The sequence below is a fragment of the Myxocyprinus asiaticus genome, chromosome 20, assembly GCF_019703515.2.
Source record: "Myxocyprinus asiaticus isolate MX2 ecotype Aquarium Trade chromosome 20, UBuf_Myxa_2, whole genome shotgun sequence".
Taxonomy (NCBI): Eukaryota; Metazoa; Chordata; class Actinopteri; order Cypriniformes; family Catostomidae; genus Myxocyprinus; species Myxocyprinus asiaticus.
In genome coordinates this window covers 16,917,850-16,935,205 of record NC_059363.1, presented here as the reverse complement: position 1 = coordinate 16,935,205, position 17,356 = coordinate 16,917,850, and the positions used below count along the sequence as shown (strand labels likewise).

Genomic DNA, 17,356 nt, shown 5'->3' with positions numbered 1-17,356 from the left:
CTTCTCCAGAACACATTTGAAGAAAAATAGAAAAATATCTCAGCTCAGTAGGTCCTTAAAATGCAAGTAAATGGAGATTTCTCTTTTGAAGCTCCAAAAATTACAGACATTCAGCATAAACATCATTGATACGACTCCAGTGGTTAAATTAATGTCTTCTAAAGTGACATGATCGCATTTAGTGCGAAAAAGATAAATAAATAAGTCCTTTTTTAACTCTAAATCATGCTTTCTATCAGGAGTGGTAAGCGTGTATGATGTAATCACATTGGCAGTTGAAACACACGAGAATTGAGGCAAGTATGTCATAGCTGGAAGCTCAGCACTTTTTAAAAGTGAGAAGGAGGAACATTGTAGAGTAGCTTGGTTGGTTTTGTTTAGATCTGTATTGATCTGTTTCTTTACTCACAATGGTGCGTTTGTGTGCTTATTCTGGATGTCTCAACCGAATGGAGAATGTGAGATTAGGTTGGTTGCTTCAAAATACTAAGTATCACATTCCAACTTCTGTATAATTGTTCAGACAATAAGCTGAGTTAACACTAACAACATTAACATGTTAATCCACAAAGACTGAGGAGAACTAAATGTGTTTTGTTCTGTGGGTTTGAGGCATGCTGACTTCCTGCGTGATCATGTTGGTTGATTTTTTTTGTGTACATTTGCTTTGTTCAATAGAATCCTAAATGTTTTTTGCGAAGCCTGTAACCATAGAGATGGTAAGAAAGAGAGCATTATCATCACCAGTGGAGACAGAACCACAGAAACGGAACAAGGGACACAGAGTGTGTGTTCTGCACACAAGGCCCCTCCTTGAGCATTTTTAAAGAAAACACTCCTCTCTCTTTCTGATTACTTGTTTTAAACAATGTAGAATTGTTCTAAGACATGCTCATACAGAGATTTCTTTCATCTCAAAAGTGTTGGAAGGTTTGTTGCTACCCTTCATCTTGTTTCTGTGTCTTTATGATAAATGGTTGCATGTTGTTTTATGATAAATGGTTGCATGTTGTTTGTGTACTTGAAGCATGTCAAGCTCCCCTTGGATACAATACCAAGAAAGCCTTTTAAGTACACAGAGCAAAAGGCAGAGTCTTCTTTTCCAGTTGAGACTATTAGCTTTTTCCTCCTGAGGGTTGTCTTTTTAATTGACAGTAAGCACAGACTATTAGGCTTAATTTTCTGCAGTGTCTAGGCTGTCCATTGTCATGCTGTAAGCCATGCATGAAAGTGAGGAGTGTGGTTCGGCTTTCAGCTATTGATGTTAATGTCCCACACAACACATTTTAAAAAGTATTATTACCAGTAATTAATGTCCAGGTTAATTCAGGATCTATTGAGGAATACAATATAGATAAAGTTACTGTTTGCAAACAAATGCTGCGCTTTGGCACTTCCAGGTTCTTTTGTCAACCCAGAAAAGAACTGCTATCAATCCCGCAGACCGACGCATGACCACGCCCCCCATGCCACAATGTGTATTCATAAACCTGTTTTATTTCCGGCATAATTATACAGGCCTATTAAACAAAGGAAAAACTTCAGGAAGAACTTACCTTATTTTTTCACTGTAAACCATAGATATCCATTTATAATAGCATTTATTAGCATTAACAAACATTATTACATTGTATAATGCATAAAAGATCATTAAAACTGCAGTGCTGCCCATATCCACCAGTGAAATCTGCTGCTCAAAACCCAGGAAACATGGTTGCCTGTGGTTTGATGTCAATGTAATTTCATCTATGGCTTGTCATGTGTGATGATGTTCAAAATTGTAGACTTGTTTTCCAGTAAAAATATATAAACATCCTTAAAAATAAGATATATTTCCTTAAGAAGTGTTTTTGTCTTTGTGTTTTGTGTACTAAACACAAATGTAACGATGCTGGTGCAGGCAATGACAAAGACGATGATGACAATGATGTGTGATGAACCCAAGTGCAATTTATTATAAATCATGATATCCAGAAACCCTAACTCTAAACGTAAACAAAACATAAACATGAACTTGACTTAACTAAACCTGACATGACTTGGTAGACTATGAAACAAAACATAAACTTGACTTGACTTGACTTGACTTGACTTGACTTGACTTGACGACCAACAACAATACATTCACAAACAATACCTGACAATCCACAATGGCAAACATGAGGCTTAAATACATGGACAAGGGTAACAAGACAAACAAGTTAACCAATGAAAAGACAGAACTGATAACAAGATAACTAGACAATAAACCAATGAAAACAAGACACATGAACATGGAGGGAAAACATGAAATCACATGACCAGGGGACCACATGACAAGATCACATGACAGGAACAAACATGGCATGGAACAAAAACACATACAATCCTGACAACAAAGCTCACAACATTTTGTTAGATTTATGCTTAAAACAACAATTTGCCAATGGGCTAGGGAAAAATAAACCTAATTCAAGATTCTGAACAAGTCATAATATCTTCTCAGTGTCATGTACTGTATCTTGTTTAAATGATATTTAGAAATTATGTTGACCAAAAAAAAAAGAAAAAAAGACAAATACTGATAATTAATATTTTCTTGCAGTGTGGTACTGTGCACATAAGTGGATGTGCAAATTCATTGTCTCTCTCTAATAACTGATGATTATTCTGAGCATCCAGAATTGATCTGCTTGCCTAATTTGTGTGTTGTGTTCCCAGAGGCAACACCCAACACACACCCAAACACAGAAGGAGAGAGAGAGAGCGAGAGAAATAGAGAGAGAGAGAGAGAGAGAGCGAGCGAGCGAGCGAGCGAGCATGGTAGTAGGTCAGATTACCACGATTTAATGACAGAATCCTTCTACACAATCTGCCACACCTTTAACTCATTAGCACTGATCAATAATGCACTGCTTCCAGCACACAGGCATTATCTTACTGTCAGTGTTGCTATGACAACATAACGACCATAGTGTTACAGCACCACAGAGGCAGATGAAAAGATCAGCCAGAAGAAGCGATAAAAAAAGACCATGTTAAGAGATGGGAACTATTGGATCACGAGGGCCATTCATGTGACAATTTTATTTGAATTTGGCATAAAGATATCAACACAGACAGACATAAATATCTTCCAACCACTGTAATTCAGTTTGTGCATCTAAGCCCCATTTAGCAGATGAATTTTACAACAATAAATTATCTGTGGAACCGCCTACCTTGAGGAACCTGACATCCAATGTCTTGCTAAAGAGCACAATGGTGATAGATCAGGTGATCTTTCTGAAAAATACATGATGTTCAACCCTACCTAGAATCAAACCTACAACCTTTGTGCCACGTCCTCTTGGATTCTATAACTGGGCTGAAAGACAAGCTCTTTTTAACTCCATAGTCAGCAGCATAGAGATCTGGCATATCTGGTGGTTTGATGTTACAAAAGACCATAAGGTACTGACTATGAGTCTGACAAGGTCATGGCCTAAATAGATTGGAACTAAAAAAGAAGAAATACTTTTTTTTTCAACTTTTCTTATTTCTTCTTTTTTAGTTCTGATCAATTTAGGCCATGACCTTGTCAGACTCATAGTCAGTACCTTATGGTCTTTAGTAACATCAAACCACCAGATATGCCGGATCTCTATGCTGCTGACTATGGAGTTAAAAAGAGCTTGTCTTTCAGCCTGGTTATAGAATCCAAGAGGGTGTACACAGTCCTCTCAAGCACAGAGGACCAGCTGTCACCTGTAACTTAAAAGTAACCTGTACCTGAAGAGTTTGATGCAGCAACATCATCTTAAGAACCAGAGTTTTTTTCTTGCTGGTTAAACACAACTGACTCAAATCTATCTATCCAATCAATCAATCAATCAATCAATCAATCAATCAATCAATCAATCTATCTATCTATCTATCTATCTATCTATCTATCTATCTATCTATCTATCTATCTGTCTGTCTGTCTGTCTGTCTGTCTGTCTAGTTATCTAGCTGTCTGTCTGTCTAACTGTCTGTCTGTCTGTCTGTCTATACAGTACTGTGCAAAGTCTAAGGCACAATAGATGTTTAAAAGAAACATTTGTCTTAAGACAGTTATTGTAGATCATCTGCTTGAGAGTGTCAATAAGAAATATACATTTTAGTTTTCAACATTCCTTTTGCAAATAGAATAGAATAGAATAGAATAGAAGAATAGGAAGCCCTGCAATGGGATGGCCCCTACAGAACCCCCACTGAACATCGAGTCTGTCTGGGATTACACAAAGAGACAGAAGCAATTGAGACCTAAATACATGGAAGAACTGTGGCAAATTCTAATAGATGCTTGAAACATCCTATCTGCCAACAACCTTGAAAAACTGTGCCAAGTGTACCTAGGAGAATTGGTGCTGTGTTGAAGGCAAAGGTGGTCACATAAAATATTAATTTAACTTTATTTTATGTTTACTGCACTTTGTATGTTGTCTGTTGATGGATAAAATCTATTAATGCCATTATTTTGGGAAAAAAATCCTCACTATACAACATTTTTCACAAGAGCCTAACACTTTTTGCACAATACTATGTGTGTAGATAGATAGATACAATAGATACAATAGATAGATAGATAGATAGATAGACAGACAGATAGGTACTACTCTATTTATCCCCTAAAATGATTTTATCCTCTAAAATCACAGTGCTTGTAAATCACATCACACACATGCAAATACACACATGTTGGTGCAGCTATCCTTATGAGTACTCTCCATAGACATAATGATTTTTATACTGTATGAAATATAGATTCTATCCCCTAACCCTACCCCTAAACCTAACCCTCACAAAAAACGTTCTGCATTTTTAAATTTTCAATAAAAGATCGTTTAGTATGTTTTTTAAGTGATGTGAATTATGGGGACACTAGAAATGTCCTCATAAACCACATTTATAGCATAATACCCTTGTAATTACCAGTTTGTAACCTGGAACAATTTCCTCATAAACCACCCAAACCCGCCCACACACACACACACACACACACACACACACACACACACACACACACACATACACACATGCACACACACACACACATACACACATGTCCACACACACACAATGTCATTCCATTTTCTAGTGTCTGATTGAATCGCTCGACCAAGCCATCAGTTTGGGGGTGATAAACGCTGGTCCGAATCGATTTAATCCCCAATAATTCGTACAGTTCCCGTAGTGTGCCTGACATAAACGTTGTGCCTTGATCAGTGAGGATTTCTTTTGGAATCCCCACTTGAGAGATTATTCTGAAGAGTGCCTCCGCAACACTATGTGCTGAAATGTTGTGCAGAGGCACTGCTTCCGGATACTGCATTGCGTAGTCCACCAGAACCAAAACAAAGCGATGCCCGCATGCCGTCCGCTCTAATGGCCCAACGAGGTCCATACCAATTCGTTCGAAGGGGACCTTGATCAACAGAAGGGGATGCAATGGTGCTCTTGCGGTGGCCGGTGGATTCACCAGCTGACATTCATGGCATGTCGCACACCATCTGCGAACATCCCCGTGAATGCCTGGCCAATAGAAATGGGCCATTAGACGGTTCAGTGTTTTTTCATGCACTAAGTGACTTGCCATCAGATTATAATGAGCTGTCTGGAATAACTTCACGCCCACACCTGCAGCAGCGGATTCACCAGCATGTGGGGTAGAACGGAGAGGGTTAGAGAAGGCCAGCGGAACGAACGGCCCACGGGACCGGGGAACCGGTTTTTGGGAAGGAATTCCCCATTTCTGGGGAGCAGAAACAGGACAAGGGAGGGGAGGAAAGGGAGAAAGAGGGAGAAAGAGAGAGAGAGAAAAAGGGCTCGCTGACCCCGGATATGCCGCTATATGGTCCTCATCCAACTGGATTGCCTCCTGCAGCGATGCCGGATGGTGGCACTGGACTCACTCCACCGACCCCTTCAGCAGCTGGGAGACAAACTGCTCCAGCACCACGATGTTGATGATGTCATCAGCATCGCCCTCATCCTCAGCCAGAAACCACTGCTGGCAGGCATCGCGGAGCTGTTGTGTGAAGGCAAAAGGGTGGCCGACCTCACTCAGCGTCAGTGTACAGAAATGCTGGCGGTGCTGTTCCAGGCTGTGGCCAGCCCATTGCAGGATGGCTTTCTTCAAATTGGAGTACTCCAGGAGGTTGGCAACTGGGAGTTGTTGTGCCACGAGTTAGGCTTCCCCAGACAGCAGCGGTAGCAGATGGATCAGCCACTGTGAGCGCGGCCAATTCAGGGCTCTAGCCCTGTGCTTGAAGAGCTCCAGAAAGGCCTCCGTGTCGTCCTGTGGTGTCATCTTCGCGAGCATCACATGAGGTCCTGCTGCTGCTGGGGTTATGGCTGAAGCCCCCTCCCGGGGCAGCAAGCTCCGCAACACCCACCGGTCCTCCGTTTGGGCCTGGAGGAGCACCTTGAAACACTTCTCCTGCTCCACCCGCAGCTCCATGAGAGCCTGGTGTGGTGCTCGATGGATGCTGGCAAAGGACTTGAAGACCTCTTCCAGCGGCATTGAGGTCATGGCAGCGGATCCTTCCTCCATCACAGATTTCGGCACCACTGTGACAAGGTTCTTTCAACTCTCTCAAAGAGGAAGCGGGAGACGGGTAACATTCAATGTGTGTTTTTTATTTCCCACCAAACATCAAAATGCTGTCTAGCTTCAACACAATGACCACACACACGAACACACTGCTGCGTGCAACTCTCTCTCCCCTTCGGCGGTTTGGATTGCCCTTTAAATTCCTCTCCACTCTCACTGCAAAAACAAAACAGCTGTTAGAGGTGATTTCCCACAGGTGTCAATCCTTACCGTGCTCACTCTCTCTGCCTCGCTCTCCACAGACGTCACTCGGCTACACCCCCATCACCACAATTTCCTCTAGGAAAGTAGGTCATCAATAAAAGGGAGGCTTTTCAAAATTTCTTTATGACCAGCAAACGATCTGGACACAAGATCTGGATCACATGTTTGATGAGGCAAAATGACCTGATGACTGCCCTAAAAATAAACAGGATATAGTCCCTTCAGAGGAGGAGATGTGATATGTTTCTTTAACAGGAAAAGCCAACACTGTACACAAAGGGATTTCTTCACCAAATTCCCTAAAGAACACAGAACAACAAAGAGATTGCGGATAGCTGATTTTAAAGGTGAACAACAATGGCCTTCGAATGGCTTTACATAACCGTTCTCTGCTTTCTGATTGCCCTCTCCTCTGTGATACACAATCTACACTGGAAAAGTGTAATAAATACTAGCCCTTTAACTATCCCCAGACATGTAAACACACAGGCCTGGGAAGATTCTTAAGGTTAAAGTTCCAGAGAAAGCGAGTGAGAGAGAAAGAGAGAGCATTTTGTTCACTGCTTAGTTTATACATACTGCGCACTCCAGCTTAACTATAAAAGGCAAAAGTCTTCAAACCTTGATCTAAATCTCAGCCAGCTGAAAACACTAAACAGAGTCTTGACCAGGCTTGTTTGTGTGTGCATGTGTTTCTAAGTGAACTTCTTTGTTGTGTGATTGGATTTGGTTTGCAATGGCATCTAAGGGGCTGTTCACACAGAATGCATTCTTGCTTTCAAAAACAGCTAGATGCAGGGCAATGTAATAGGGCGTTTATTCCGAATGCGATCTTAAAAAACTCGATGCATACAACAATATGCAGGTGTCCCAAGACACATTTCAGAACGTTGACATTCTTTTTAACTTGACACGGTGTCTAAACAATGCGCCGCTCCTGTGCGAGATAAACAGCTAGACGAGAAACAGTCCAAGACGTTTGTCTAGCGCTTCTTTACGTCGAAAAACAATAGAAAAACAGCACACACGGACGCAAATGTGTTCAGAGTGAACAGCCCCTGATGGAACAGATCGCAGGTGTCTCCGACACGTTTTTAAAGTTTTAAACTTTACACAGCATCTAAAAAAACGTGCCGCTCCTGCGTGAGACGCAGCGCAGTGGTCAAGGACATTTTTGTAGCGCGTTTACATAGAAAACAATAACAAACAAAAAAACAGCCATGGAACAGAATGCTGGTGTCTATGAAACACTTTTAAAGGTTGATCTGTTTATAACCTGATAAGACCTCTAAAAACGTTAGAGTGAGAGCTGAAAGACAGCAGGACATGTTGCCATTGATACCCGTCTAGTGCGTATTTACATAGAAAATATATTTAAAAACAGCAGATGGACCCAAGAATGTGTCCTGTTTGAACATTTCCTACTGTTTAACATGCCTTCTACACAAGATACTGAGAAAACAAGTTATGCAAGGCTCTGTTCATGGAAACAACAGTGCCGAAAAATGACACACCTGAAGGTCAGAGTGCAACTCCCAGAATTTCCTCGGATTGACAGAGATTGTAAAGGAAAAGAATTACACAGAGAGAAGTGGTTAGGTAGGTTTGTTTGAATTTTCCAGAATGTTCCTTCACCAGAAAATGAAGCAGCATGGAAATTATCAAGAAGGGAGGGAGAGAGAGCGAGAGGTAGAGGAAAATGTCCCCGTGAGATCTAGAGCACTGATTAAATCCGGAAAATAAAGGAAGCCTGTGTTCTTGGAGTAACTGGACCAAATTACCCAAGTACATAATTAGACTATTATATGAGGCCAGTTTTCCAGAACCAAAAGTATAAGAAGTCAGACCACGAGAAGACAAAATACAAAGTACAAACCCAAGGCAGTGTAAATGTACGTTAGTCTGTAGGTCTTGTGTTCTCATATTTTTCAGCTTGTTTAGTAAGCAGCTAAATGAATCCAGTGAACCACACCTGTGCAGTTGTATGTGTCCAAAATACAGCACAGACACATGGCTCGAAAATTACCATATTTAGGTCACAATTTTAACAGAGACAGAAAAATAAAGAGTTGAAAATACATGAGGAAGAGAGAAAAACAGAAAGAGAAAGATTCAAGATTCAAACAAATGTTAAGTTCAAATATACCTGTGTTCAAATTCTCCCTCTGTCCTTGCAATTTCCTTCAAGTCCGGCACTTAAAGATATGAACAGAACAGGAAGGAGAACTTTGTTAAACATCATGCATGCAACACAAGCACCAGTGTGTGCATAAGTTTGTGGTAAGACATGGGAAAGTACAGTTACCTACCATGATTTTTGAAGTCAAACACTCCACACTCACAATAAAAAGCAATGACACACTCACACTCACACCTCCAACTTAATCATATTTACACATTCATACATGTTCAACTGCAGTGGGAGCAAGACTTGCTTTCACATACTGTCCTTTAACAGAACACAGGGCCCTTTCATATCCAGATCAGAACAAGAAAATCAGTTTAGCCAAGAGAGAGGGAGAGTCCAAGAGTACACATGACGTAACAGTGACAATCCACCCGGTTGACGTTAAGGGTTCCACAGACTCATTACGGAAGCAGATCTCGGTGTGGCTGTGTGTTTGTGGTTTGCTGTCTGGGTCTGCACATTTTTAGCTATAAAGCCTATTAGCACTATCTGCAACTCTGTTATTCATAGCTGACCTCTAGTTAAGGCCTCTCTTGCAAATCACTGACTAATGCACTCTGGATCGTGTGACTTCCACAGAACAACATTTTTACACATTTCTCAAACATTTGCACATATTTGTATGAGAAAAATGTAGGAACTTGTGATTATAGGTCACATCCCTACTCGAGAGCATGACAACACATTTGGGGAAGTGAAGAAACAGGAAGGAAGGTGAACAAAACTTCTGAATTTAAATAATTACAATGCTCATAATCACATGGTTTGCCTCACAGGATGTTCATGTGTGTCTGCGAGTAGTAATGTTGCAATTTTACTTCCTAAGCATCAGCACTGACTGAGACTGAAAGTGGGCCATACATCCTCTAATGTGTAATGTAATAACTAACTCATAGAAAAGTTGAGCATTTTACTGAGTCTGTCTGTTCATTCTCACAGTGTATTTTGCACTTCAATATTTATGATAATTTTTTTTTAACCTCTGGTATAGTGTTTCTTGTCACTTCTCCACCTGGCAAATGCCGACTTCAATGTGAATACTTAAGTGCAACAACGCCTCCTTGTGGACAGTATAACTCAAACCTTTGTTTACATCATCATATGCCTCACAAACAACTCAAAAGGATAGTTCACCCAAAAATGGAAATTCTCTCATCATTTACTCACCGTTATGCCATCTCAGATGTGTGACTTTCTTTCTTCTGCTGAACGCAAAGATTTTTATAAGAATATCTCAACTCTGTTGGTCCATTCAATGCAAGTGAATAGTGGCCTGAACTTTGAAGCTCCAAAAAGCATATAAAGGCAGCATAAACGTAATCCATACGATTCCAGTGTTTAAATCCAAATATTCAGAAGTGATATCATAGGTGTGGTTGAGAAACAGATAAACATTTAAGTCCTTTTTCACTATAAATGTCTACTTCCACATTCTTCTTCTTTTGTTTTTGGATATCCGCATTCTTTGTGCATATCACCACCTTCTGGGCAGAGAGGAGAATTTATAGTAAAAAGGACTTAAATATTGATCTGTTTCTCATCCACACCTATCACATCATTGGAATCGTTTGGATTACTTTTATGTTGACTTTGGGTCCTTTTTGCAGCTTCAAAGTTCTGGCCAGCATTCACGTGCATTGTATGGACCAACAGAGCTGAGATATTCTTCTAAAAATCTTTGTCTGTGTTCAGCAGAAGACAGAAATTCATACACATCCGGAATGGCATCAGGGTGAGTAAATAATGAGAGAATTTTCATTTTTGGATGAACAATTCCTTTTAAAACACTACTAGAAAGCAATGAGATTTAATAGGACTTTTAGATTTTTCTTCTAAAAAAGAAATAGACATCACAAACTGTGCTTAAAATGCAAAGACCCCCATATGAACAACAATATGATATGAAGAATCAATGCTTTACATCACTGTACATTTCACAACCTACATAAAGACAAAAGGCCACATTCATGAAACATGAGCAGAACTAATTGTTGTGTAAATTGGCCCTCTGAATTCAATGTCACAAGTTACGTAAAAATGGTTTTACTAACAATTTACACACAAATAGTTTCTCTTGAATAAGGCCCAAAAGAACTCTGTTCTCAAGCTCTCTGCATCTAAGACATGCTGATGAAGAATTGTTCTAGAAATCTAAAAATCTCAGTTTAGATTTACAGAGATAAAAAGACATCTGACTTAGAGGTCTTTGCAGAAGGCCTATCCAGTTAATATCCAGTCTAAAGACGGTGTCAAAATTAGACCAGCAATTAGGTTGTTGTGTGTGTTTGCTTTTATGTGTGGTAGCAGACTGATTGACAGATTGGAGTGTCAGGCGTCTGCTAGCTATAAGAGTGTGAATACAGGTTCACTGCAATAAACTGATTAACCCTGAACATAGAAACACAGATACTGTGCTTTGAACTGACAACCTTCCACTACCAGCCCAGTTATTTAACCACAAAACCACACCATCACAAATCACCTTTCACCTCACAAAAGCATTTACCTTAAGCACATTATTGACACTATTATATAGGCTATAACTATAACTTTCTATTACTTTCACATTGTGATTCACAAACGGCACAAGTTCATAGTTTGATCTGGATTGTGGAGGTCGTATATGACAGTTTTGTCTACATGTATTTATCAACATACATACTAATGAATGTCTAATATCTGTGTGAGTTTTGTAGATCTATCAGCTACTGTGATAGCTGGTGATCATGAAACAAATAGCACTTCCAAATCAGATCTCTCTAAACACCTTAACCCTGAAACCTTTTCACAGCCTGGACTCACACAGTAATTAATGGTGTTGTTAATCTGTAAATCTAATTTGAGAGTTGGAGTGGGGCAGTTCACTTTCAATCACATCTAAATGTTTTAATCAGGATTTAAAGCATATGTGGGACATATGGTGATCAGGCATTGGAAAGAGCCAGTTGTGACTTGTTGCAGCTTATCCACAGGGATAAAGCTCTGATTGGCACATCTGATTGTGTACGTGTGGGGTGAGAAATCACAACTTATCGATGCCTTACACAGATTGTGTAAATTCTAGACAGCTATGAGAGTTAACAAAATCAAAGCAGAGTGATGCAAATATTAATCTGAAGATAGAAGCTCTATGAGGAAAAATTCAAACTGAGAGCAGTGCAGAACCGTGGAAGAATAAACCGCCTGAAGCATGACCCTGATTCAGCGCACTGAGATGCTGCAGCCAAGTGAACTTCATGCTCTATTTGGGGAAGAGAAGGATTATTCATGCTCCCTGACTGAAATTGTTCACCACACAGAGGTATATTTGTATTAAATGCAAAAATACTTTAACTTAAGTGGGACACTTCACCCAGAAGTAAAAATTCTGTCACCATTTACTCACCCTCATGCTTTCTTTCCTTCGTGGAACACCAGTAGAGATGTTAGGAATATTAGGGATTGACAGTCTCCGTCACCATTCACTTTCATTGCATCTTTTTTTTGCACAATGAAAGTGAATGGTGACTGAGGCTGTCAGTCCCTAAAATTATGTCTAACATCTTCCTTTATTTTCCATAAGACAGAAATCTGAGTAAATTACAGAATTTTAATTTTAGGGTGAACTTCTCCTTTAATAGAGAGCATTTCCAGATCTGTGTGAAGATCATGTAAGTAATTTTAAAAGTCTGTAACAAAAGAACCACCTGAAATAAGTTTTCTTACTGTACTGTAACATATGAGAGGTCTCTTTAGTTCAAACTTTTCCAACTTGTTTTCTTATTTTTCTTTCACAGATGAAAGAATTTTAAATGATCTAAATAATTTGCTTGTTCTCTCTTTCTTTCTCTTTCTCTCAGGAGTGTGAGCAGCATTCTGAAGGTGAGAATACAGCAGAGAGTATGTGTGATTTCAGTTCTCTCTCTGCTTCTAAATATGGGCAGCCATTTGCTGCCTCTCACCTGCAGAGACAGGTATTCTCCAACCAGGCATACAATACCAAACTAGAGGAACTAAAGAGAGAACACCTGAGAAACATTGCTGAGCTCGAAAAACTCTACCTGAGCAAGCTCACACCTGGCCAGAGAGAAACACAGCTCATTTCAAGCCGGAAAGAGAGACAGCAGAGCATTGATGGAGGAAATAAGAAAGATACAGAGAGGTCTGTGGCTGTGCTAAACTGAATCAGTGGCGTAGCTAGAATCAGATTTTGGGTGTGCCAAGAGTAAACTGGGTGTGCAAGAACTAAAGCACAATTAAGTGAAATATAATAAAATGACAACCATTGCATTAATTTCTTTTTGGCTACAACTTTTTAAGCTCTGCGTAGTTTAAATGACTGAAAGAAAAAAAAATTCAGTGGAGTAAGTTGCCCTGTTAATATATATATATATATATCTAAAAGTTTTGGAATGATTCATCATTATTTTCCAAAATATGCTAAAGACACAAATATAAATGATGGTACAATTTGCACAATAAAGAAAATTTTTTTTTAAATAAAAATATACCAGGTTTTAGTTACATTAATTGGTTTAAAAACTTAATTGTGGAAAAGAAATAAATCAGTAATGCATTGTGAACAGAAGAATGCACTACTGTGAGAAGACTAAAAACCTTTTCTTATGGAGTACAGGGAGGTTTGGTTATAATAAAAAAAGAGAAGTAATACTGTTGTTACGTTAATTATTAAGCCAATATAAATAAAGGATAATACCATGTCTGACATGATGCAAACTGTAAAATGTCAAAAAACTGCCATTTCATTTAAGTGTGCAAGCTTACATTTTGGGTGGCAGTTGCACACCTTGGCACACCCGTGGCTACGCCACTGAACTGAATAGGAATTAACTTAACCTAACATTACTTTTAAATATACTTAGGAATGTAAATACATTTCTTATTATTTTGAATTTTTGCATTGTTTTTGGAGGGCAGAAAATGAACAATGTGTATGCTTAACATCAGTATTGGGGAGTAACGGAATACATGTAACGGGATTACGTATTTAAAATACAAAATATAAGTAACTGTATTCCACTACAGTTACAATGTAAATCATTAGTAATTAGAATACAGTTAAAGTCAAAAAGTATTTTGAATACTGAAGAGATTACTTTGCATTTTATTGTCATTTGTTTCATTGTCCTTTCAGATGGAAAACATTAGTACACATAAATGATGTGATCCAAAGTGCATTTGAACAGCGGTGAAACACTTTCTTATGATGTGTTATAGGATAGAGATATTTAGGTTTTTCAGAGAATGTATTTTTAACATGTGTATTTTGTCTTACTGTACTGGCAGAGTTTTTATAGTCAAAACAAGTGAAAAAATCTACTAATGCTGAAGAAGTAATCCAAAATATTTAGAATATGTTACTGAACTTGAGTAATCTAATGGAATACATCACAAATTACATTTGACAGCATGTATTCTGTAATCTGTAGTGGAATACATTTCAAAAGTAACCTTCCCAACCCTGCTAAACATACTGGATAAGCACTTTAGACAGGGAAGCTAATGGTTAACTGCAATAGAATAATTTTCTCAATCAGTATTTTTGGTTTTCCAGTAACTAAACATCCTTTAAACAAGCTAAATGTATGTCAATTGCATAAGATATTAAAGATAATAAAAATAAAATAACTGTAGTATGTTAACTGAATTAACCCTGAGATCACAGACACACAGGGGGAGGAAGAATGAATTGAAGAATGAAGAATGAATTGTGCCCGGTGAAAGGACCGGTTATTTGCACACACTATCTGCACTGGTTTAATGTCCGATTCACTAAAGGATCAGGCATCACTACTGCTTAAACTAGATTGCGTGTGGTTAGTAAATAAAGTGCAGGAATTTGCATTGAAATACCACACACAAAAGTGGCATAGCTGTTTAGTGAATTTGCCCTACATTGTCTGATCTTTGACCTCTTGCCATAGTGAGCATGTGGAACCCATCCAGGTTGGTGGCAAGGTGTCAATGGGCTGGTTGAAGAATGGTGTCTCTCATCTGAAGTTAAAGGTCAGTAAGGTAATTTGTGACTCTGAAAAGCAGGAGACTGTGTGAAAGGTGGAGGAAGAGGCAGGGATTGAAACTCAGTCAAAGAGCAGGTTGTCATATTTTACACTTTCAGGAAACAGTCCTAATTATAGCTGTTTATAAAGCGCCTATCATACTCAGTCTTGAAAAGTACTCTTATTTACTCTAGGTTGTTTTGGTGCGAAGATATGCAAAATTGGACCTGTAACAACTCATTTTGCATTACGAAATAGAATAATGAATACTAGCTATTAATAAGACAATTAATGCAATGTCATTATGACAGCCTTTTCCAAGAGTAGTGTACTTTTTATAAGCAGAATGAAGACATAGTTTCCAGTAAAAATACCAGTATGAGTGAGCATGTAGTTTATGCAGGGGCATTGTGGATTGTGCAGTCAAGTTGAAGGCTCCAAAGAGCCTAGATTGAAAAGTTGTTGTTTTTTGGTGGTTCAATGGGGCACACAAACTTTCATTGAAAATAAATGTGTTCTGGATAAAATGGTAATTGAACCACTAATTTTAAATACTTTGGTTATGTCAGGATCCTGCCATCTTTGTTTTTTGTTGTTTTTTTTATTATTATTTCTACTTTTTGAGTAGGATACTGTCATCTCTGTATTTTTTATGTTTTTGGGTTGTCTTGGCTTCCCTTTGTTTATCGTGCCCTGTCTTCCTTGTTCTCTGTATTGTGTGCTGTCGTGTCTTTGTTAGCACATTACTTTGTGTTTTGACAATGTGCTCTCTTTGCCCCTCCCTGCTTGTTTGCTCCTTAACCACACCCTCTTATCAGCCCTCTTTTGTTTATTGGTTTCACCTATTTCCAGTTACCCTTCTGTGTATATATATATATATATATACCTGTCTTGTCTCATTTGTTAGTTGCTGTATTGTGTTGTATGTTACCTAACTTTGTGTAGGTATTTGGTCATGTTTCCAGTTTGGTCAGTTTTCTTGCCATTTTTTATTTTTCCTGTTATTTTGTACTTTAAGTTTTTTTCCCCACTCTGTTGTTATTAAAGATTTATCTCTATCTCAGTCCTGCAATTTAGTCCTTTTCCATGTCCCATACCTGACAGATTACTCTAGTTAAATCATGGTTAATTTTTGTAAGTGAGAGTTAGGTTTAGGGGTAGTGGTTGGTGTAGGGTGTCTGTGGGAATAAACACAAACATGCTGTAGTGATGCCCATACACTGTATGTTAGTATTTTATTAGGGGTGCAAATAGTACCTGCCACTATAGCATCTAACACTATTTGCACTTAGTGCAAAGATGATGCTTTTTGTTGCTATTTACACTTCAAACTGCAAATATCCTCTTCCATATTTTTATTTTTTTCTCAGCAGACTTGTCAGAACTCTTTAGAGGACCACAGAAAATCATGTCATTCTCAGCAGAACTCATCTCATAATGTAGCCAATCAGGTGAGGGACACAGCACAGGAGCAATCGGACACCCTTAGACAGAATTTCAAAGTAACCATTCCCAAACCGTTTCGTATGATGCTCCGTGAGGAGGACCGGAAGCGCCGCAATGTGAAAACTCGGTCTGAGATGGAGCTAGAAAATGAGAGACTGAGGAAAGAGCTGGATGAGCTGAAAGAATGTGGCAGGAAGTTTCGAGCTAAGCCGGCCCCCGCCTCCACTCATATGCTTCTTTATGACATCATCGAAAAGCGACCAAATAAGTTCCAGCACCAAAAAAATCAAATCAGCCCAAACAATCTGGGTCACCATGAAAACCACCACCAACAAGGCACTCAACGCCGTGCACCTCCAATTCCCCAGCAACCATTTAGCTTCATTGAAAGAGAGCGAAAGAAAAGGGAGAAAAAACTAGCTGATGAGCTAAACAACCTGACGTCCATTGAAGAACGAAGGGTGTTCAAGGCCAGACCGGTACCGAAGTCTTTATATAGGCCCAGCTCACCAAGTTACCAGCTGTATGGAGCAGTCGGTCTGCACACAAGAGAGCACGAGACTCACAGACACTCAGTACTGACCCCTAGCATCCTGGAGGACACACTGCAAGAGAGTGACGATGCTGAGCATGAGTATGACGATGAATTTCCCAGGCCACAGAACACAGACAAATCTCTTTGCAACAGCAGCCTCAGGAAATGGAAGAACAAGGGTGCACTGCAGATGGAGGTAGAAATGGAGAGAAAGAGGAATAGAGACAGAGACTGGTCCTACATTCATCCCCTACGCAGGACCAGCCTCTGCCACAGCCAAGAGCTACTGAACACTTGCAAGAGTGATTATATCAGTGTTTAAATATGATGATCACAGATATACTACAATGGAGATACAGACTATTTAT

The 17,356-nt window shown here is 39.2% G+C and overlaps 1 protein-coding gene across 3 annotated transcripts; it reads left to right on the top strand.

Moving 5' to 3' along the window:
- The first annotated feature begins 12,000 nt into the window (after positions 1-12,000).
- On the top strand, positions 12,001-17,327 carry LOC127411071 (protein FAM161A-like). Of its 3 annotated transcripts, none has more exons than XM_051646426.1 (4): positions 12,001-12,309; positions 12,848-13,149; positions 14,933-15,014; positions 16,378-17,327. In XM_051646426.1, the coding sequence occupies exons 1-4, from the start codon at positions 12,199-12,201 to the stop codon at positions 17,308-17,310; spliced, it is 1,428 nt and encodes a 475-aa protein (XP_051502386.1). In that variant the 5' UTR covers positions 12,001-12,198; the 3' UTR covers positions 17,311-17,327. The 3 variants fall into 3 exon arrangements, with proteins under 3 accessions (XP_051502386.1, XP_051502387.1, XP_051502388.1); XM_051646427.1 differs by having other exon boundaries at positions 12,002-12,309; positions 16,381-17,327; XM_051646428.1 differs by lacking the exon at positions 12,001-12,309 and adding an exon at positions 12,546-12,658.
- The last annotated feature ends 29 nt before the right edge of the window (positions 17,328-17,356 follow it).